This window comes from Nipponia nippon, unplaced genomic scaffold, assembly GCF_047370975.1.
Source record: "Nipponia nippon isolate SJK-2023a ecotype South Korea unplaced genomic scaffold, ASM4737097v1 scaffold_9, whole genome shotgun sequence".
Classification (NCBI taxonomy): Eukaryota; Metazoa; Chordata; class Aves; order Pelecaniformes; family Threskiornithidae; genus Nipponia; species Nipponia nippon.
The window spans coordinates 20,444,125-20,465,296 of record NW_028262413.1 but is presented as its reverse complement, the minus strand read 5'-3'; the positions used below and the strand labels follow the sequence as shown (position 1 = coordinate 20,465,296).

The following is a 21,172-nucleotide window of genomic DNA, read 5'->3' as shown; positions in this document are numbered from 1 at the left end:
CTCTGTGTGCCAGGCCAGTCGGAATGCGGGGCTCCCTCAGGCCCCCAGACTTCTGCCTCTGCTCCTGTGGGATGCGGGGCAGCTCTGTGCCGCTGCCCTGCAAGGGCAAGGAGACACTCAGACCAGTGTGAGCTTAAAAAAATAGGCATTTTTATTCCAATGTAACTAGAGAATTACAACCCAAGAGAGGAGAGGATTACTCACATTTATCGATAGGCTTATTAGATTACTGCCTAAATAGCTGTGCTTTAGCAGCGCGTTTGTCCGCCTCAAGGAGAAGCAGCGAAGGATGGTGGTGCATCTGAGACCTCATCGTCCTTGATGGCATGGGGAGCTCTGAGCAATGCGGGCCGGGGCGCTGTATCACATCACCTAATCCTGTCTTGACTATTTACAGCTTCTCGGGAGGCAAAAGCTTGTAATGTTTGCTTGGCTGTGTGGCTGGTCAGGTGCTGAGCATCCCTCCTGCGTGGCCACATTCAGGGAGGGGGCGTGTACCCCTCCTTGCAATGGGGTTATGCTCCCCCCCCCGCTCCCGGCCATGGCATCATGCTGATGGGGACCAGCATGGGCTGGGAAAGGATGGTGGCACTGCCATTCCTGGGAGCCCTGGCATGAACGAGGACAGTGCCCCACTCGTCACGGCTATTCCTTGACCTGGGAGGTCCATGGCAGTGGCATCAGGTTGGGTCTCGCATGCCTGGGGATGTGGCAGACCACCAGCCCCAGTGTCACCATTAGGGAGTTTGGCTGCCTGAATGAAGTGGGGGCTTTTCAGGCGTGCCAGGTTCATCAGCATTACCCTTCTGCTAACGAGCAGCAGCTTGCACAAGCAGCTCTTGCTGGGTGCCAATGTGCCCCCGGCTCAAAACCCACCAGGGGCTCATGACTGAAGCACTTGCAGGTGATGCCAATCACCCTCGCAGGTCGCAGTCAAGCTGGGAATTCAGTGTGCCCGATAATCCTGCTTCTAGCAGTGATGGCAGAGAACAGCTCTCAGGAGGCCCTGGCTCTCCTCGCAGCTGTCTCCCTCCTGCCCTGCTATGACACGATGGGGGTGTCCGAAAAGACGGAGCTGATGGACTCCGAGTCCGACTTGAGCTGCAAGACCTTGGGGTGCTTGGCGTCAGGGAAGTCCTCGCCGAGGGCCAAGCGGATCTTGCCATTCTGCGTCTCCCTGATGGGCTCGAGGAAGACCACGTGCTTGTTGGCACTGACTTTGCGGTTTGGCCCATCGGTGGTGGGGGGAGTGGTGCTGAGGATGGAGGACTGGGCGCTGCACTCCTGCGGAGGGCTGAGAGGAGCCGGCTTCTTGCAGCACCTCAAGCAGCGGCAGGGCGTGAGGTACAAGTAAATAAGCACGAGCAGGAGGCTCACGATACACCCCAGCAGGGTCGTGAGGCCAGTGCTGAAGGTCTCTCCATCCGGCTTGGGGTAGTGGACCGTCACATTGACTTCACACAGCCTGCTGAAATTGTGGGGGCTGTTGATGGCCAAGCCCACGTAGACCCCTGAGTGCCAGGGCTTGGCCACTGCAATCTTCAGGCTGCCATTGCGGTAGACCTCCAAAGAGCGGTTGCTGTTCCCCGGGTGTTTGATGGGCTCGTGGTGAGGGGAGATCCACATGTAGGTGGTAGCTGCAGCTGGCAGGCTGGTGTTGCAGGCGAGCAGGAGGGTCTGGCCCACCATCACGGGGAAGGGCACAGGGTGCATGTCTTCGGGGCCTGCTGAGCAATTCTCGAACATGTGGCTGTATTTGAGGAACTTGATCAGGGACCGGGGCACGTTGTCAGACACCTTGCAGGTGTGTTCCTCGAAGAAATCCTTCACGGAGCTGAAACCTCGCTGCTTCCAGTGCTGGAGCATGAGGTAGAGTGGGCAGCTGCACCTGATAGGGTTGTTGTGCAGGTACAAGCCATTCCTGATGTTTTCGGGCAGAGCTGCCAGTTCCTCCACAGGGATGCTGCTCAGGCTGTTGGAGGAGAGGTCCAGCGTGCGGAGGCTGTAGTTGCCCAGCCCTTGCACTGAGCGGAAGGGGAAGGTGGTCAGGTTGTTCCAGCTCAGGTAGACTTTCCGCAGGCTGCTCAGCTTGGTGAAGGCATTTTCATCCACTCGTGTAATGCGGTTGTTGTAGAGCAGAAGCTCCTCCAAGCTCACAAGAGCGTCGAAGTAGTGTGTCTCAACGGCATGCAGGTGGTTGGAGGACATGTCGAGGTGCCGCAGGTAGGAGGCATTGTGGAAAGCCTGCGGAGAAAGGTCCTTAATCTGGTTGTGGCTGATGTGGAGGGCCTCAAGGTGTGGGAGGGCGGCCAACCAGCAGTCGTGGAGCTGGGTGAGGGCGTTGTGGCTGAGGTCCAGCGTGGTGGCGGTGGGCGGCAGTGCCTGGGGCACGTGCTGCAGTGTCTGCCGGCTGCAGCTCAGCAGGTCAGAGGTGCAGATGCAGGCAGTGGGGCAGCTGCGGGGCAGTGGGGAAGCACGGGGAGCGTGGCCATGGGTGCACAGCTGGAGCAGCAGCAGCAGCTTCACTGCCCACGGCCAGAGCGAGTCTGCGGGCACCCACGGGGAGATTGTGCTGGGCAGGAGCCTCTGTGCAGCCCAGCAGCACAGCCAGGCTTGATGAGATGCAAGAGAAAACATGCTGCGGTCCTCCCGGGTCACCCCCGTGCTGTCTTGGGGCGGGGGGGGGGGGGGGGGGCCTCTACCAAGCATCCATGGATGTCCCTTTGCACCTTGCAAAGGAGGATCCCAATGCCAGCTGTAGGACTTGAAAAGAGTTAAAGGGCGGCATCGCCCTGCCCAGCTCTACCGCGTACCTGTGCTCCGGCGGGCCGTGGGCTGCCCAGCACCCGGGTGCAGGGGGGGGCAGTGGGGGCTGGCGTCCGGCATCAGGGGGCTGAGATGCTCCAGCGTTTCAGGGCTGTGTTTCGGGCTCGGCGAACGCCTCGCTGCCTCCCGGAGCCGCACGTCCCTGGAGCACGAAGTTTCTCACAGCTCAGCGCCTCCGTGGAACATCCCCATGCTCCGGCCCCTGGTGACCCCCGTCCAGCATCCGGCTCCCTCCTGGCCAGCATCTCCCGGGGAGCCAGGCTCGCTGCGGGAACGCGGTCCCGCTCCTGCCCCTATTTACGCGCTGGCGGTGCGCGACGTGTGGGCCGGGCGGGATCCCATTGGTCCTGGCGCGGGGAGTGGTGGCCGCGGTGGTGGCCGTGGCTGTGGCCCTCCTTTGCTGTCCTGCGAGTGGGCAGGGCGATGTGCAGCCAGCACCAGCCCTGCATGGTCACTTCTTCCCAGGGGTGCTCAGGGCCAGTTCGCCGACCCTCTGGCCTTACAGCAGCCGCTGTCCCTCCTGCTGAACAGCAACCTCAGCCAGCTGTAATCTGTAAGGCAGCCGCGTCGGCTGCTCTGTGACTGCCCAGCCTCTGGGAGGATGCTGTAATAAACCCGCCCCATCGTCACCTCTGGGAGCCCCTGAGTCTGATCCTGGACCCAGGCTGGGAGTGGGATGGTGGTCATCCCCCCCCAGCAGCTGCTTAGCACTGTCGTGGTCCTTCCCACTGCTCTCATCCTCACCACCCCCTGCATGAGCAGGCAGGGACCCCTCCTCAGCACCCCCAGCCATGGGGTGAGCGGGGCTGGCTGCGGTCGGTGGGGTCCCCATGGCAGACAGGGGTGCCGTGGGCTGCTGGCAGGGAGGGGGTGGCCACAGGGTGAAGGACACGCAGGAATGTCATTACCTAGAGCCCGGGCGCGGTAGTGGGAAGCGGAAAGCCAGGCTGGGGAATTGGTTTCCATTAGGGCAGCAAAAAGCTAATTTGGCGGCTGCGGCTGCTGCGTATCAAGGGGCTGTTAACCCCCTGCGCCCCGGCCCAGGCTCAGCCTGCGCTGCCGGGCGGCTGCTTTGCCCTGGTTTGCCTCCTGCTGCCCTGGCTGTCCCTGCTGATGTTTGAAGCAAGGGAGAGCCATGATTGCTCCCTCCTGCCTTGCCAGGGCACCCGCTTGCCCTGGGGGCACCTTGAGCTGTCCCCTTGGTGCAGGCATGAGGCTGCTGTGTAGCACGTCTCCTTTTACCCTTGCAGTGCTGTGACGCAAGGGTGGTGCTGGCTGCTTCAGCTGCCCTGCAGCTCCCCAGGCTCAGCTGGGGACCGGTGTGTGAGGGCTGCAGCCTCAGCAAGTGCTAATGCACCGTATTGATCCCCAGAGCCTCTGAGCTGGGGGGGTGGCAGAAGAGGAGGAGGGCTGCTGCCCTTTGGCTGCATTTGAAGCATGTTTCCCTGGCTCGATGCTACCAGGAGTTGGGGGGGGGCCACCGGCTGGGGACGCAGCCTTGTGACCACAGGGTGGGTTGTACCTGGGGTAGAGGCCTGACTGTGTCCCTTTGCAGGGCTGAGCGCGCAACGGCGGTGCTGCTGGCGGACCCCTGCTTCCAGCTGCGCTCCATCCAGTACCTGCTGGGCCATGCCGAGCCCTCAGCCCTGGTATCTGCCGCCCCGGCCACAGACAAGCGCCATTTCTCCCTGCACACCTGTAAGTGTCTGCACTGCACTGGGAGCTGGGCTGTGCTCACCACCTGGCCACAGCTGCTGGTGTCTGTGTCCCCCGCAGCATGTCCCAGCCCCCTTAGCCCTGGGGACAGGGGTCCATGGCTCCCCTGCAGTCCCCCAGCGGTGGTGCTTGGGATGGGGCTGTGTCCAGTGCCCACTTTTGGCAGCAGTTTTGTCCCCTCACAGCACCCAATGTCCAGCTTGCTGTCCCCAGCACCAGGATCCCTGTCCTGGCTGGTCCCCGAGGGCAACTGCAGCCCCCGTGCATCGCCCAGCGGCCTCAGAGCAGCCCAAGGGTCACATTCACCCCACACACACACGGTTTGTCCCCACAGACGCTGACTACATCAGTGCCGAGGAGCTGGTGAAGGTGGACAAGATGCTGAGCCACCTGAGCGAGGAGTCCAAGCAGGCAGCTGCCACCACGCTGGTGAGTCCCTCCAGCCCAGTCCCCACGCTTGGCAGCAGCCCCGGCTCCCGGCACAGCTGCCTTGGGACATGGGGTTCTCGCTGCCACCGCTAACTGCCTGGTGCCCCCCCCAGCCCACCAGTGAGGAAGACCTGTGCCCCATTTGCTATGCACATCCCATCTCGGCCATCTTCAGACCCTGCTCCCACAAGTCATGCAAGTGAGTAGCTCGCATGTGCGACCCTCACCAGGGCGACTGTCAGCCCCTGGCCCCCCATGCCGTGCAGGGTGGGGACTCACACTCTTTCCTCCTCTGTCCCAGAGCCTGCATCAACCAGCACCTGATGAACAACAAGGACTGCTTCTTCTGTAAGGCCACCATCACGGGGGTGGATGACTTCACCAAGCCAGCCAGCTCATAGCGCCCAGCCCCACACCACAGGCTCCCTCAGCTGAGCAGGGCGGCCCCCCTGCTGCATGCTGGCTTCTCCCCAAACGCTCGCCCTGCCCAGGGTTGCAGGACCCTTGCCCGCAGGGCCAGTACCCAGCACAGCGCCACAGCGTGGGGCAGGGGGCTGCAGGGAGGGAGACGCCGGCAGAGGTGGAGGCCCGATGCCAGGCTCTGGGGCCACTGTCCCCCTTGCTCAGCGCCTGGGCCATGGCAGCCCCTCTGCCCTGCGGGCCGTTCTCAGGGAGGGGTGCTCAAGGCCTCAGCTCTGCGGCAGCCCTGGGGACATGCGGCTGAGCATTCGGGCTGTTAACTTGCCCCTGGCTGGGGGCTGACTTCATGAAATGCAGCATTAAATTATTCTTCCTTATGTGGTGCCCTGAGACATGGGGAGGGGAAGCCAGGCCAGCCCTGGTGAGCAACCCAGTGCTCTGGCCGTGCTAAGATGATGCTCAGCAGTACATGGAAATATAAATATTTAATCCACGCAGAGCCAGGAGTGCAGGGCCCACCGGGGGTTGCTACATGATGATGCGCGGCTCTGGTACGGACTCGGCGATGGACTTGTGCGGCAGCACGTTGGCCCCATTGAGGTAGAGCTCGTCGTTGACGATGACGTCCTCGCCCAGCACAGTCACGTTCTCCATACGTACCTGCCCCAGAGAGGCCCCATCACACCTGCCCCGGCTCGGGGCTCAGTGCCACACTCCTGCCCGCAGGTGCTGGCGCATCCCTCCATCCCTTTGGCTGCAGCCCAAGGGGGCAGGAGGGCAAGAGCTGAGTGCCAGTCCCCTGCAGAGGCACCCACATCCTCACCCACTGCCCCACGGAGCAGCTCCAGCCCACGATGCAGGACTCCAGCCAGGAGTGGGAACGGATGCGGGCCCCCTTGAGCACAGTGCAGCGTTTGATGCGCACCCCATCCTCCACCACCACGCCGGCCCCAATCGTCACGTTGGGGCCAATGACGCAGTTTGCCCCGATCTTGGCACTGGGATCCTGGAAGGAAGAGGGGGTGCACCGGGGCTGAGAGGGCAGCCAGAGCTCTCGGCACAGCCCGTGCCACTTGGCCAGCGTGGGGACAGGAGGGCACAGCTTGAGGATGGCAGCGAGGATGGCGGTGGGAGTACGTGGAGAGCCCGTGACATGTGCCTGGGGCTGGCGTGCTGGGGGGTGGCACTTACCACCAGCACATTCCCTACAACACCGGGCCCCGAGTGCAGCTTCTCGGGGTGCTGAGCCCGCAGCGCCTGCAGGTACATGCACATGCCTGTGAGGAAGTCTTTCGGCTGCCCGATGTCCATCCAGAAGCCTGCGGGGACAGAGCCACAATGACAGCCCCCAGCGCAGGGGCGGCAGTGCAGGCAAGACCCCCCCTCATGCTGCCCACACCATACACAGGGCCTTACCTTGCAGCTCCATGGCGTAGAGCTGCCCCTCTTGTGCCATGGCTGGGAAGATCTCCTTCTCGATGGAGGTGGGGCGCAGCTGCAAGGATGGGGCACGGGGCTGAGCAGGGGACCTGGCCCCCCAGCCCGGCCAAGTCCAGTGCCCTGGCCCCTACCTGGATGCGTTGCAGGATACCAGGGCTGAAGATGTAGAGCCCGGCATTAATCTTGTTGGACACGAAGACGCGCGGCTTTTCCACGAAGCGGCAGATGCGGCCGGTGTCAGCTTCGCTCACCACCACGCCGTACTTGGCCGGCTCCTCCACACGGGTCACCACCAGCGAGCCCTCGCCGCCATGCTGCCGGTGGAAATGGGCCAGCGCCGCGAAGGGGAACTCGCAGATCACGTCGCTGTTGAGGACAAAGAAGGGCTCCCCGCCCTCGGCCAGCAGGTCCCGCGCCAGCGCCAGCGGCCCCGCTGCCCAGCCGTGAGTGACGCCGCAGGGATGGGGTGAGCCCAGTGCCCGCGTCCTCCTGGCCCCACCTGTGCCTGTCCCAGGTGTCCCTGCTCCTCACTGGCCCTCCTACGTCCCCGGTCCCCCGGGGATCCTCGCCCAACCCTGCTGTCCCTGGTCCTTCCTGTGCCTGTCCCGATGTCCCTGGTCCCTCTCACCCTGCCCATGTCCATGCTGGCATACCCCTCCCGGTGTCCCCATCCATACCCACGGTGTCCTCCTCCCGGTGTCCTCCTCCCAGGGTCCCCCAGCCCCACAACACCCACCCTCTGCCCACGGTGTTCCCCTCTCAGCGTCCCCAGCCCTACCCGTACCCATCCCGGTGCCGTCCCCCCCAGCCCACCCTGCCCGCACCCTACCTGTGCCCAGCGGCTCCTTCTCGTGGGACAGGGAGATGCGGATGCCGAGCTGCGGGCACAGGGTGAGCGGCGGCTGCGGGGCGCGTTAAGGCGGGGGAAGGCGGGGGAAGCCGGAGGGACCCTTACCCGCTGCTCCTGCTCCCGCATGGCGGCCCCCAGCGCCTCCGACATGTAGCTCACCGCCAGCACCACATGGCTGACGCCCGCCGCGGCGAGGGCCTCCAGCTGGTGCAGCAGCACCGCCTTGTTGCAGAACTCCACCAGCGGCTTGGGCCGGCTCAGGGTCAGCGGCCGCAGCCGCGTCCCGAAGCCGCCCACCAGGATCAGCGCCCGCATCCCCCCGCGCCCCGCAGCGACACGTCAGCGCCGCGCGCGCCTTCCGCGTCACGGCCTTCGCGTCGCGGCCGCCCGGCGCGCCGCCCGCCCCGGGTCCTAGCGCCCGCCACCGGAGAGCAGGAGCCCGGCGGGCACCCCCCGCGCTGCGCGGGCGGAGGGGTCCCGCTCGCCTCCCGCCCCGCCCCGGGAGCCGCAGGGTCGGCTCGTTGCCGCGGCGCACCCCGCCCCGCCCCGGGGCCACCCACGTAGGGACCCCCAGGGGCACGGCTGTAGCCCACGCGGGACAGGGAAGAAGCTCCCGCCACCTGCGCAGGGGCCCTGCCCCGGCCCGGCCCCGCCTCCCCACCCAGCCCACGGCGGGGAACAAGCAGGCGTGGCACAGCACGGACAAAAACAGTTCCTTTAATAGTTTTTGGTTCTCCGTGAAGCACAAACAGGGTGATTATTCATGTAAAAACAAACGGGGGCCAAGGCTATGTACAAGCGGTGGGGGCCCACTGCGGTGGTCCAAAGGGAAGGGGGAGGCGGCTCCCGCGGGGCAGGGGCAGCTCGCCCCCGCCCGCCCGTGGCCCGGCGAGGAAGGGGAACGGCCGGGGGCAGCGCTGGGGGGAGGCGGGGAGGAACGGGCCTGCGTCTGCCCCAGCGCAGCCCCCGGGGATAAGGACGCGCACAAGGGGCGGCGAGGGTACCTGGGCGGCCGCCTCTCCAGCCGCTCCCTCCGGCAAACCTGAAAATCCCGTGAGCCCGGCCCGGGGGGCAGCGACTCGCAGAAGCCAAGAAGTGGTAACCCAGTGCAGGGAAGAGCGGCACGAATGAAGGCCCTTGCCCAGAGAGCTGGCGGGGAGCAGCGGCTCGGGCGAGCCTTTAAGGAGCTGGGAAGCAGGCAGAGAGGTGGGATTTAGGACAAAACCCGGTGCTTCCCCTGCCCCCTTCCACACCCAGTGCCGCAGACTGCACCTGCTGCGGCAGCGACGGCTGGCTGCCAGCCAAGCGCCAACGCTCTCCAAGCAGACCGTGCACACACAAGTCGGCACGCATGCTACATGCGAGTAATTCCCCAAACAAGCTTTCCTGAAGTGTAAAAAAACCAAAAACAAAACAAAACCAAGAAAACCCCTCCAACGCTGGCCTTGCAGGTACCCCGGCAGTTTCTCAGCCAGTCAGGGTAATGGTAACGCCATGGAACAAGTCAGTGACACCGGGGAAGGAGCAACTGGGGGTCCCAGCACAGAAACACAGAGGGGGTGATGCAGAGCAAGGGTACGGTTCGGTACCACCAGGCCACAGTATCAAACGTTAATGCCCTCATGAAGGGAAGCTGTGGGTAAAGCACCAGCTGTGGGAGGGAGCCCAGGCAGCACAGCGCATCCCAGCTGGCTGTTTCACCCACAAACAGATCGTTTATTTTGGGAAAGACTGACTCCGTGAAGCAAAGCTGAACAGTCAGGCGATGGCATTCGCCGCTCAGCCAGGTCCCCCCTCACCCACCCCCCTGGAGCCCCCCAGGGAGAACAGGAGTTAGCCCTAACCCTTGGCCTCCCCTTCCACCAGCCCCGTGCACGGACCTGCCGGAAGAGCAGGGGCTGCAGGGCAGAGGGCCCCACCGGGGGAAGAGGGCAGCTCCGTGCTGCAGCCCCCAGGGCAGGAGGGAGATACTCGCGTACAACCTCCAGGGAAGGGTTGAAATGGTCCGAACGCCCCGCGGCACTGCTGGGGTCACGTTAACTGCTACAGATACTATTGCTAGCCCACAAGCTGAGTTCTTGCTTGGTCAGTGGTCCAAGGCAGAGTTACTCTCAGAGAGCCCCATGCTGCCTGTACGCAGGGCCTGCCCGTGCTACCCTGTCGGGGAGCAGGCAGGCCCCAGGCTCGAGCACAGCTCCAGGTGTGTGGCATTCCCTCCTGGCTGCAGCTCTGCCAGGGGTTGCATTTGGTCATTTTATTTCCATGTTTGGGTTGGTTATTCACAGTGCCCAAACAGCAGAAAAAGGCAGCATCAAAAGCAAAGCCCCATCAGCAAAACCCAGGGCAGAGCTAGCGCCACCAAACAGACCAGCACTTGTGCTGCTCACCACCAGCCCCACAGATGCTGCCAACTGTTAGTTGAGTGCCCTTTCCAAATAACCCAGGAGAATTTCAAAGGCAAGGCTCTCCCAGAGGCTCCTGAAGCAGGAGGCTCCTCAAGCCACAGCTCCAGCCCCCTGAAGAGCCCCGTGCCCTCCTGCTTTCTCTTCCCTACATCCAGGTCCTCCCTCCAGAACGCACGTGCGACGAGCGACGAACTGGGACACCCAACACCCAGCAGGCATCTACAGAGCCTCCTCCAGAAGGCAGAGCTAGTGCGGTCAGAACCATCTGGGTGGCATGAGGAGCTCTTCCATCCTGCCTCCCCTCAGCTCTTCTATCCAAGTACATTTAAAAACAATGGAGCAATACAATTGTTTAAAACCAAAGTTGTCTGCTTTTTCCTGTGGTAGTAGGTGGTCTTGTCTGCTCCTGCCACCAGGACAAGAATAAGAGGCTGTAGCCCAGGGCTACTGGTTTTCCTCACGCATCTGTTCCATGATGTTGATGAGGCTTTCCAGCCCAAATACATAACCCATGTCGGGTCCGTCATGCACAGTGGGGTCATCGCGAAAGCCTTTGAACGTGCTGTGTGCAAAGTCAATCATACGCACATCCACCTTGGGCTGGGCGGAGGAGCCGGGCTCCGTGCTGCTGCCATCCTGAAGGCTCTCCGGGAGAGAGCTGTCCACCCGCTTCAGGCGCATCTCTGGACGGCGCTCCACAAACACCCCTGCCCTGCTGTCCTTCCCATCGTAAATGATGAGAAGGGAGCTGGAGTAGAAGCGGTAGGAGGCCTGTCTCTCCAAAACTGCCTTCAGGCTTCGCAGTTTGGCGAGGACAGGCTCAAAGAGGTCCTTGCGCAGCTCAATGCCGTTGTGGAGATACTGGTAGAGGGCATTGCGGAAGCCCTCGATGGAAAGACCGCGTCCATAGTATTTATTCCTGCATAAGTAATGCCCTGTGTCCAGCTGATAGACCTAGAACACCAAAGGAAATGCAGATCAAGTGGGAGCAATAGATTAAGGCCACACACAGAGAGCTGAGCTGTCCTGCACTGACAGGGCAGAGGGAACTCATCCTGTCCTCACCACGCCCAAGAGGGAGCAGGAAACAGCTCTGCCTGTTCCCTGAATCCCAAAGCAGCTCATGGGTGCATCCCATAGGCACAGTGGCCAAGCACTGGTTCTCTCCCAGGACACCCAAAAAGGGTGGCTCTTCAGTCTGAGCATCCCCAAGAAGCATGATACAACAGACCCTGAGGCTTAAAAAGCCAAGTCTTACAGCAACTTGGACAATCCTCTGGCAGCGGAAGCTGCTGGCACATATTGCTGTCGTTATGTGGCATGTGATTAATGAGGGCCGCTCACTGCTTCAGAGTCTGTGGGCAGAGATCTGGATTACAAGATCCTTCTGTGGGTGGGGAAAGGAGCGACTATTGCACAACAGCACCAGCAGCAACTCCTTGGGTGCAGGGCCTAGCCACAAGAGGAGAGCAACTTCTTAACTCCTAATACAGTACAGAAGCAAATATCAGCTGATGCTGGGACAGAGGGACACCCCCCTCCCCATGCACCGTGATTCTAGCTGAACACTAAGGCACAAAAAAAAAAATTATTAGAAAATCCCTTAATTGTTTGTGAACAAAAGCACTTTAGATAAAGCGGGCCATTTCAGAAGCAGGTTCCTTCGTTCTAGGCTTAGAAATGAAGACAAAAAGCATGTACCATGAACACTGGTGTACCTACCTGAAGTGGACGGCTCTGTAACTCAGTGCTCAGCAGAAAACACTAACTAGGAGGTGAAACGGGGCTGCAAAAGGGAATACGCAACACCTGCAGCCTTGGAGATCCCTACCTGCATCCCACACACGCGCACGCCCAAGGTGGCAGAAGTGCTCTGTTCGCACTTCTTCATCTGCCGAGCAGCCTTCTCCTCAGATGCATCATCTCCGTGCTGTCTGGTCCCCATCTTCAGATCAAGTACACAGGGAAGCTTGAAGTGATGCACCACGTTCTCCAGCAAAAGGAACTCTGGGAGACGTGTCAAGGAGAGCTCACACGTCAGAGACACCGCTCCCCAGGGCCACCACAGACAGAGACTTGGGCCAGCATGAGATAGGGTTGGACAACGAACAAATAGGAACCCAAAGAACAGAGAGAACGAACTGTCTGGGGAGGAAAAGAAAAGTACAAAACCCAAACAGTGGCACCCAGTCTTTCACACTTGGTAGAAGAAATCAGCCTGGAAAGTGGAACGGCCAACAGTAAGCAAGGAGATCACATGCAGGCGTACAGGAAACTCAGCAGGGGGAACCGAAGAGCAGAACGCTAGTGTCAGGAAAGACACGACCTGCCAGTAAGAACTGCTGATACACTAAGGGATAGCTTAAAGTCTAATCAAATTAGCAACTTAACCATATGGATAAACAATACAATCCCCAGGGACTGAAAACTCAAGGCTCAAGTAATAGCACAGTACTGTTGCTATTGGCCTGCCCAGAACAGCAACACTGCCCGACACAGGGGAAACCGGAGAGGCTATAAAGGCAGGAAACAGAACAGTAACTGGAGCCTTCAATTACCAGCACGCACAATGGGCAAACCCTCCATTAGGGTTTCATGCGCTGAGAACAAACCTGAGACAATCACTGCAGCAGCTTGTCCCAAAGGAGGGAAAAAAACAAAACAAAACCACACCTGAAGTTTGCCCCAAGTAGCCCTGCAGGGCACAGTTCAACCTGCTCTGCTGAAATGGCAACCAGAGCACAGCTAGATTAAACCTGCAAGGAAGTTTAACATTTAGAAAAATCTATCATCAACTATGTTTCATTTTGAAAGAGGAACTTCATAAAAATAAGGAAGTGTGATTAAAAAGAATAGGACAGCCAAAAAGAATTACTTCTCTGCAAGTGATGCAGGCTATTTAAAAATAAAAGATAAGAGGCTCAAAGCACACGTTTGAGAACAGGAAAAAAGGAAGCCCACACAGTTAAAATAATGAAGAATACAGCTATTAAAAGTAAGGTTGTTTCTATGTGAGGAAAACAGAATGAAGCTCCAGCAGGTGAAACAAAAAAAACCCCACAAGCTGGCAAATTCAAGACAAAAGCATGAGGAGTCATTTGCGAAGGCACAGAAAATAAAAATCCATCTTCAACCATATGAAGAAGGCAGTCAGACTGCCTGCAGGGTTTGAAGACAAAGTACAAAAGGAGCCACAGGAGAGTGGGTGGGATGGGGGTGTGTGAGGAGACCCCCCACTAAAAAAAGAAATAAGATTAATATTTTGCTTCTTTGTTTACTGGGGAAGAGCTTAGGGGACTCCCAAGCCAGAACTCTCTTTCAGAGTTCAGAGAATTCTCAAACAGAAATGCCAAGAGAAGAGACTGCATATTGAACAGAAAGTTAAGAGATGTGTAACTCATTTAACACTGCCTTAGTACCAGGAGGTTGAAGGGGGGCTACCACAATGCTGATTTGCGGAGATCTGGGGAACTACACACTAGCCTGCCTGGTCTTGCAGCCAAAGTCACCCGCGGGGTCTTTGTGTGGATATCCATGCCAAACAACAAGTGATCCAGAAAAGTGAGTGAACAGTGAGGTGACAAATTTGCTTGTAGTAATAAGCTACTCAAGGTCGCAAACACAAGGAACAGTTGGGAAAAACTCCACAAGGATCTTATGAGACTGACTTGGCCATTAAATGGGCAGGCAACATTCTCTAGAGTTAACACGCAAGATAAGGAGAAAAAGATTTTTAATACATAAGGCAGCGTGCTTTGAGACAACTATTACCAGTCAGAAGTGGGATCTTGGGGTAATGAAATAGCACTTAGAACAAGAGTGTGTTAGGAATTATGAGGGACAGGAGAGACAATAGCATTAAACACCAGTGGAAGTCTCTGGTTCACCTACATCTTCTGTTTTGTGTGCAGTTCTGGTCACGGTCTCCAGAAAGATACAGTCGAACTGGAAGAAACTCAGGTAAGGTGACAAGGAGGAACACAGCTCCCTCGCAAGGGATTACTGAATAAGGTAGACCTGCATCTGCTGCTGGGCAAAGCCTGACATGAAAAACTACAGTTCAAAACACAAGCCAACAAAGAGAAGGACCGGAAAAGAAAGAAAACATGGAATCTAGCCAGAAACACAGCTTCTCTGAGCATCAGGGTCAGACATTAGCGTCACTGTACGGGAAGCAGGAAGGAATAGTAGAAAGGAACATATAATACAGCTTTGCTTGTGTGCACGATGGGAAAGCCAAAGGAAAGAAGCTGCCTGAGGCATAAACATGTAGGCCAGAGAAGCAGCAGCAACCTGACACACTCCGTTCTGCTTTCCGAAGGATACTGTAGAGTTTCCGGTCCTTGGACTCTGACCGCATGCGGCTCAGCTGCTGCTTATGACAGCGCAGGCTCCAGGGGTTATAGCTGATCTTTTCAGAGCTCAGACCGCTGTTCCCATCCAACATCTGAAATGGAACATCTGAATGGATGTGCAAGTCCACCCTGGGACTCTTCGTTTCCTGGATGCTGCTGGTATAAAGACAGAACAAAACTTGCCTGTTAGAATCCATGCATTCTTCAGGTACTTACGACTGTCATACCCTCCCCTTGCACACGACTCTCTCCTGTTCCTTCTCCTGCTGCACACTTCACACAATACAAAACTTCTTAACAGCAAATCCTCACTAATACCCTAGGCTGTGGATCCACACCCCAGGATCTGGTCTAACATCTCTACTAGATTGTACTGTAATTGATAGAGTAAGCAGGAACATTTGTTTCTCAGGGAGCTCCAGCTGGTGTGAGAAGGCAGAGACCCGCATTCAAAGTACCCTTGGAAGAAACCTCTGGGTTAATAACCACATGGACTGAAGAGTGTTTGAATCTGCTCCACACACTTTGGTTCCACATCCAACAAACTGCCAAGGGTTATCCTGTGTCAGAAGCACTTCATGTGGATGAGTTTGTCCTGAATCCAGCAAAACTCCTGACACAGTTTGCACAGTGTGCTGGTGCTAGCAAGTGCAGGACAGCCTGCTGACTGTATGGAAGTGCAAAATGCACTCAACAAAAAGGAGCACCAGAGCTGAAAGGGGAAGAGAGATTTCCTGCTCATCATGTTGTCATTGGGCCCTCAAAGCTTTTACCTTTCAGTGCTGTCACTGGCCAGGCCAGGTTTTTCCTCCTTGTGCTCAGTGCCGCTGCTTGATCTGTGAAGGCTCCGACGCGAGTGCTTGCGTCGTGGCTGGTCCCTCTCTGGCATATCATCCTGCTCCAGAGCCTCATTCTCCACATAGGGATAGGCCACCAGGTTAATGTAGCCATCGCTGTCTCCCTCAAAACAGACAGATACCACACCTGCCAGGGAGAAATGACATGTCAGTTCTGTCTGACAATCACTAGCACCCAAATGTTCAACAGGAGAGAGGAAAATGTAGCTCACAGAGCAGCAAAGCAAATCCACAGCAATGAAAGGAGGTTTAAGACTACAAGAACACAAATGTTGTTGGCACAGCACAGAGGAGAAATCCCCCAAACAGTGCCCTGTGTCGCTACCTGAGCAAATGGTAAGCAGCAGCAGGGGAAGCTCTGCCACCCACAGGAAATTAAGGACAAAAGCACAGCTGGCAGGCGTGATTATTTCCTTCCATTCAGTCTTGCAGCAAATGTCGCCAAACTGGAGAAAGTTAAGCACAGTCTACCAAGATGCTGAGTGGGGCAAAGCTCACAAAATATATCTCTAGTTCATTGGGGTAAGTATCTATGTCCTGCAGAAGCGTTCCTGCTGTTGACAAGGACATCGCTGGCCAAGGAGGAGTGTGCTTTCTCTGCTAAAGGAGCTCTCCAGCATCTAAGCAATGAAGTACAGAGCTCTGAGGTGACACCTGCCACTCTTACCACAAGTCAGCCAGTCTCGCAGAAAAGGGATCTGCAAGGTCCCAGGGCTTCCTAGCAATAAAAACCAGGCGGCCCTGGAAGTAGAACTACTCAGCCAGGTGCAGGCAAGCAGGACCATTTGTGTCCTGTCCAGTTTTACTTTCTGAAGGGTCCCGGAAAGCACCATAGCCCAAGGGAAGATACAGATGTTTCACAGCACAGACTCTGAATATATCTAGCTGGCCAGCCACAGAGCAGGACAGCTGACACTCCTAGTTAGGGCTGACATCTTCATCTTTGGGATTCCCCCAGCCCTGAAAATGAGGCTATCAGCCCATCTCCTAACTCGCAATGACAAAAATCTTTCATTAGATTGTCACCAGTACTGAATAGCTGCCAGGAGTATCAGATGCTAGATGCACTGTATCAAATGATTAATCACAAACGTGAGGAAACCTTGCACTGCTCAGCTGATGCAAGCCATCATGTTACTGTCCTTCCTTTTTCCTTATCTGCCCGTGACAATTCTAACAAGGTTCAGGCAGCTCAACACGCCTTCAGAGAAGTTCAGGACTCCAGCATGTCACTACATAAATGCCACTCCCAAGTGTTCTGGCTGCCTGGACGTGCTCCTCAAGATATCTCTGTGAAAGGGCAATCTTACAGTAACACCTGAGTGCTCAGACAGGAAACATCATCCCCAATATTCTTCTCCCCGAGATCGGTAGGAACAATTTCTGGGACTATCAGAAAACTGCACAGGACTCTCAGATGAAATGCCACGCTGGGGGGGAGGTACATGTCCTATGCCTTTAGGCTACCAGGAAGTATCTGACTTCAAGAAGACAGGTCTCCATCTGGATTATCAGCTTCATCAGTTTTAAACACATCTCCCAAGGAAAGCCTGACATCCTATCAATTCTACTAACTACACAGGCTTCAGCTGGCATTTCTGATGGGTCACTAGAGCACTGTATGGCCCCAGAGTGGCTTGAGGGAACAAGAGGACCCATCTGTTGGAGACTGTATCTTTCACCCATGATCTGCATACAGACACAGGTAGGTAAGCTGACACTGCTTTGAGACCTTCAGGCTGCAGACAGATCCAATGGCAAGACCCTGAACAGATGGTGGTCCCAGCTGTCTGTGAAGCACCATCCTCCCAATGCCATGCAGTGACAAAGAAGCAGAGGCAATAGGAACGCTGAGTCCCCCAGAAGGCTACCTGCCAGTGTCACCATCCTGAATACAAATGCACATGGCCGGAAGTGCACTGAGCTTCTGAAAGATATAGATAAGCTGCCAACCTCCTACAACGATACAGACACTGGAAAATTCCATTCCTTCAAAGCAGCTGGGGACAAGGGTTCACCTCAGTGCTAGGAAAGCAATGTTTCCTGCTTCAGCAGCTTTCTGACATGGGTCCATAAAAGAGATGGGATGAGGAAGCAATAAATTATGGGACTGGAACGTGCAAATGCTCAGTATATGATCTAACTTCATTTACTCAAGGTCAATGCTGTAATTGACAATAACTTGGTAGTAAAATTACTTCAGTTACACATCCATAACCTTAAGCTTCAGACTACAACTGTCACACTGCATATTCTGCGTCTGGAAAGAGAAGCACATTAAACTGGATGCCTACAAGAAAAGCCCTCCTCCTTTCCAAGTGCTCCTATTGAATTGCTAGCCTGCAGAAGAGAATTAAAAACAACAAATAAAATGACACTAAAAGAGAGCAAGACATCAGCAGCTCGAGGAAAATGAGAGGGCAGGTTCTTGAAACATGTAACTGCATTCGGGAAGGCCTCACCTTTGTACTCAGGTGTGAACTCCTTCATTTCCGGGGGCAGAGATTCATAGAAGCGCTGTTCTCTGGTAATGAGGGGCTTGCAGACAGTATGGTCATCGTAGCGCATCATGCTGCTGTGGCCGCCCACCTGGTGAATGAAAGGCTCCAGCAAGACCCCTCGGTCTCCGGATCGAGTGGCATTCTTGCCATACTTGCCCACTTCCATGGTTTGACAAACACACATTGCGTTGGGCACCAGTTGCACTCTTGGAGCATGGGGAGAGCCACATGGGCTGGGAGGGGCAGCTCAGCAGCGGTCAGGCAGCCACAAGGGGGAAATCCTGGCAGTCTGCTTCCTTACAAGGATCTGAAAAAGCAAAGGAGATCCCTGTGAACGGAGGACCACTTGCATTCACTCCCTGTTGGATCAGAAAAGTTTTTGGTATTTATTTATATCCACAACTGTTCCTCTTCTGTTCTCTGTTTACATCCCACTTGTTCCAGCACGCTCCTCACCACCTCTTTAACCCTACAGGTAAACACACACTAATTCACAGGCAGTCTTATCTAGAGCTTCTCCAATAGGGTTGACAGGAGACAGGGAAAGGAGGAGATATGAGTATTTTGAGCCTTTCATCTTTAGAAAATCCCATTTCCTTCCTTTAGTTTGTTTTATCACTAAGGCAACATGATAATGGAGCACAAACCATGAGCTACAGCACAATTAAAACCAAGCCCACACCTGCCTATCAGTAACAGTGACTGACACACGCAGAACAAACATTTCAAGAATCTGAATTCCACCCCTTCTGCCTCTGCAGATGTTTTTAGATGTTTTTAACATCTAAACAACTAAATAATTCCTGTTCACCTCCTACTCTAACAGTATTTCCTCTTTTACTGACTCGCTTCTCTTCAAGTTATGACGTGAAAGACTCTCAGAATAAGACACTTATTCTGTCGCTGTGCATATGCTGTAACTGAATGGATTCCACTCAGATTTTCTCCTTTATTACTCCAAGTCCTTCAGGACAACAACTATTTCCCAGTGCTTTCACAGCACCTACATGCACAACAGGTCCCTGATCCCTAGAGGCAGGCAAGAGAGATCGCTAAATCCAAACGAGATTAGAAGTGCTTTGGAGAAGACAGATGGTCTTTTAATGTTTGCAGAGTGCCCAGCACAGCCACAGGATGATGGAAAAGTAAAGCCGTCCAAATTCTCTCCAGATGATTTGCCCTTTCCAGCTTAGATCATAGCTGCTCCCGAGGCTGCTGGGGAAAACACCACAGGATTACCTCCCAACGATGAGTTATCCAAAGTCTTTGGTAAAAGAACCATATGGTGACTACAGTTTCTGAACTAATCAAATTTCCAGTTTCTTAGAACAGCCACAGCCGAGGGCAATAATTTAAGAACCAAGGGATCCTAGAGGCCTGAACAAGGGACCCGGTTCAGGCTGTTCCTCATCTGGCCACGGGATGTCTCCGCAGCTACACAGCACTGCCAGGCTGGGGAAGTTCTGGATGAAGATGGGCTCTTCTCCCTCCCCTCCCATTCAATCATGTAAGAGATGCAGCTCAAGAGATTCAAAAGGAGGAGCAATACTTCATAACATGTTTAACCCAATCTAACTCAAAAGCTCCCTGCAACAGAGCAGCACTTCTCTCTCCCTGTTTGCGCATGCCTGCTCGCTCCCTCGCGCTGGATTTTGGGATAGTATGAGTGTACGTACATTTGAGTTGAATCATCTCACTGATCCCATGGAAAACGTTTCCTTTTGTGGTTACATGACCACACAACTACACTCAGTGTAAGGGGAACAATGTGAATATTTAGCTGGCTTTTAAGGTGGAGGGCAGGGAACAGGAGGGAAAAAACCCCAACAACACAGATGGTCCCTCTCTGTAGCAACTCATACAAAGTCTCGTCAAGGTGTCCTTCAAAGTCTCCGTCTCCTAAACTCACTCAGAGCCTAAGTCGTATCACAAAAACAAAATACATGCTGTGGATTTCTCTCCTCCCTCTTAAATGCTTTATCAACATGAAGAAATGTCAGCAGCAGAGGCTTGCTTACATCATACATGTTTTAGTTTGGTTTAATGGTAGTTAATATCTGAGAACAAGCAAGGTGCCAGCATCTGCAACAGATCAGCACTTCACCGATTTCAGATGAATGCTTTACAGGCTTAAATCTCCCTTTGTTGACGCAGCTTTGTCTTGGATTCAGTTTCTTTTATTTTGCCAATGACTAAAGCAGAGTTTTCAGTTATTCCAAACAATAAGGGACAAGTTTAGCTTCACACCTTCATGGGACAAGAGAAATAAGAGATTCGTCTGTGTGATAACGGTATTTGCCATACTCGGGAGACATGCATATGATGTCTGGTACTAGTCCCAGTTTTCACTGAAAGCCAATCGCAAAATGTCTCAGGGTCTCAGTTTTGCCAGTGACGGAAGGAAGTACTATTGTCCATACTTTAGAGAAGGCGGATTATCTAAGCAGACTCATTAGCTTCAGACACCTTCACTAACTTCAGATGGAGATCACAAACACCCAGGCAGACACATACCCCCCACGCAGACTGTTTGCAGTTAAGAACGCCTGACCTATGGGCTACAGGCAGATTTCGGCCATCAGAGCAAGAGATCTGAACACTTTGCCTATTTTCAGCAGCCTTCGTTCCTAAAGGTGAGCAACAATGAAGCATATGCCACCTGAATTATTCTGAGGACAGCAGCCGCCCTCTCTGCAGAGTCCCTCAAGCCTTCCCCACTGCATGGCCTAGAGATATCTGCCAGATGACTGCAATCATCCAAGGGCTCCTGGGAAAGTGGCAATGAAAACAGGCTGCAGCCACAAAGACGTGCCCCGGGCTCACTGCCGAGCACCTCACTGACCCCAAGAAAACCCAACATGACAAGTTTCAGATGAGCAGGCACACCTGGGAGGGAGTGAGAGCCACAAAAAATTCTGTGGCCATGACACAAGAGAAGTAGCCAGGCATGAGGTGGGGAGAGAGTCCAAAACCAGTTACGACTGCTCCACATATTCATCCATGCGCTCTAAAGAAAACAGCGATATAGCCAATACTTTCCCACATACAAGTGACTGTGAGAAAAAATACTTTGTGGTAAGTAGCATTTCAGAGACAACATCTTTAAAGAGGAAGCTATCTACAGGGCTCAAAACACAGACACTTTATAGCTCAGATACAGCTTAGTGTTTTTCAGATGACTAAATGAAAGTACAGGGTTATTACTAAACATGGACACTGTCCACAAATAAAGACAGAAGAATCCCAGCAGCTTCAAACAAATATAAAGCAGAAAACTATTTGAAGGCCTAAATATTACTCATCCTCCCTCTGTTAAACAAAGGCACGGGTTCAACTATTTTAGCTAGCTTATAAAATTCAGAGTCCTTCCAGT

General features: G+C 55.2%; 4 protein-coding genes across 11 annotated transcripts in view; 1 reads left to right on the top strand and 3 right to left on the bottom strand.

Moving 5' to 3' along the window:
• The window catches only part of RNF123 (ring finger protein 123), a 52,983-nt gene extending 47,215 nt beyond the window's left edge, over positions 1-5,768 (top strand). For both annotated transcript variants that reach the window (XM_087743324.1, XM_087743325.1), the window contains exons 36-39: positions 4,382-4,524; positions 4,877-4,971; positions 5,085-5,170; positions 5,273-5,768. In XM_087743324.1, coding sequence (XP_087599450.1) covers positions 4,382-4,524; positions 4,877-4,971; positions 5,085-5,170; positions 5,273-5,372 — 424 coding nt within the window. In that variant the 3' untranslated portion in view covers positions 5,373-5,768. The remainder of the gene's footprint in view (positions 1-4,381; positions 4,525-4,876; positions 4,972-5,084; positions 5,171-5,272) is intronic.
• On the bottom strand, positions 156-4,367 carry AMIGO3 (adhesion molecule with Ig like domain 3). Its single transcript, XM_087743326.1, has one exon. The coding sequence runs from the start codon at positions 2,707-2,709 to the stop codon at positions 1,042-1,044; it is 1,668 nt and encodes a 555-aa protein (XP_087599452.1). The 5' UTR covers positions 2,710-4,367; the 3' UTR covers positions 156-1,041.
• An 89-nt stretch (positions 5,769-5,857) lies between the features above and the next one.
• Positions 5,858-8,082, bottom strand: GMPPB (GDP-mannose pyrophosphorylase B). The gene is made up of 7 exons (XM_087743334.1): positions 7,787-8,082; positions 7,661-7,709; positions 6,963-7,264; positions 6,808-6,886; positions 6,583-6,710; positions 6,215-6,397; positions 5,858-6,051 (listed from the first exon to the last, which is right to left on the bottom strand). Exons 1-7 carry the CDS (start codon positions 7,994-7,996, stop codon positions 5,920-5,922), a joined length of 1,083 nt encoding a protein of 360 aa, XP_087599460.1. The 5' UTR covers positions 7,997-8,082; the 3' UTR covers positions 5,858-5,919.
• Positions 8,083-8,382: 300 nt separating this feature from the next.
• The window catches only part of IP6K1 (inositol hexakisphosphate kinase 1), a 39,370-nt gene continuing 26,580 nt past the window's right edge, over positions 8,383-21,172 (bottom strand). For 3 of the 7 annotated variants that reach the window (XM_087743332.1, XM_087743333.1, XM_087743331.1), the window contains 6 exons: positions 17,982-18,106; positions 17,761-17,887; positions 15,215-15,425; positions 14,413-14,597; positions 11,918-12,093; positions 8,383-11,040 (listed from right to left, as the gene is read on the bottom strand). In XM_087743332.1, the coding sequence (XP_087599458.1) occupies positions 10,531-11,040; positions 11,918-12,093; positions 14,413-14,597; positions 15,215-15,425; positions 17,761-17,887; positions 17,982-18,029 (1,257 nt within the window). In that variant the 5' untranslated portion in view covers positions 18,030-18,106 and the 3' untranslated portion in view covers positions 8,383-10,530. Of the gene's footprint in view, positions 11,041-11,917; positions 12,094-14,412; positions 14,598-15,214; positions 15,426-17,760; positions 18,107-21,172 lie in introns of all 7 variants that reach the window. The other 4 variants (XM_087743328.1, XM_087743329.1, XM_087743327.1 and 1 more) reach the window with 2 other exon arrangements.

What these genes read in the sequence shown, in the direction of transcription:
- GMPPB (XM_087743334.1), bottom strand. Translation starts at nt 7,996, where the DNA reads ATGCGGGCGCTGATCCTGGTGGGCGGCTTCGGGACGCGGCTGCGGCCG. An exon ending in GTATCCTGCAACGCATCCAG is followed by an intron (nt 6,887 to 6,962) that starts GTAGGGGCCAGG and finishes CCATCCTTGCAG; the next exon opens with CTGCGCCCCACCTCCATCGA. An exon ending in GCTGCTCCGTGGGGCAGTGG is followed by an intron (nt 6,052 to 6,214) that starts GTGAGGATGTGG and finishes TCTCTGGGGCAG; the next exon opens with GTACGTATGGAGAACGTGAC.
- AMIGO3 (XM_087743326.1), bottom strand. Translation starts at nt 2,709, where the DNA reads ATGCTTGGTAGAGGCCCCCCCCCCCCCCCCCCGCCCCAAGACAGCACG.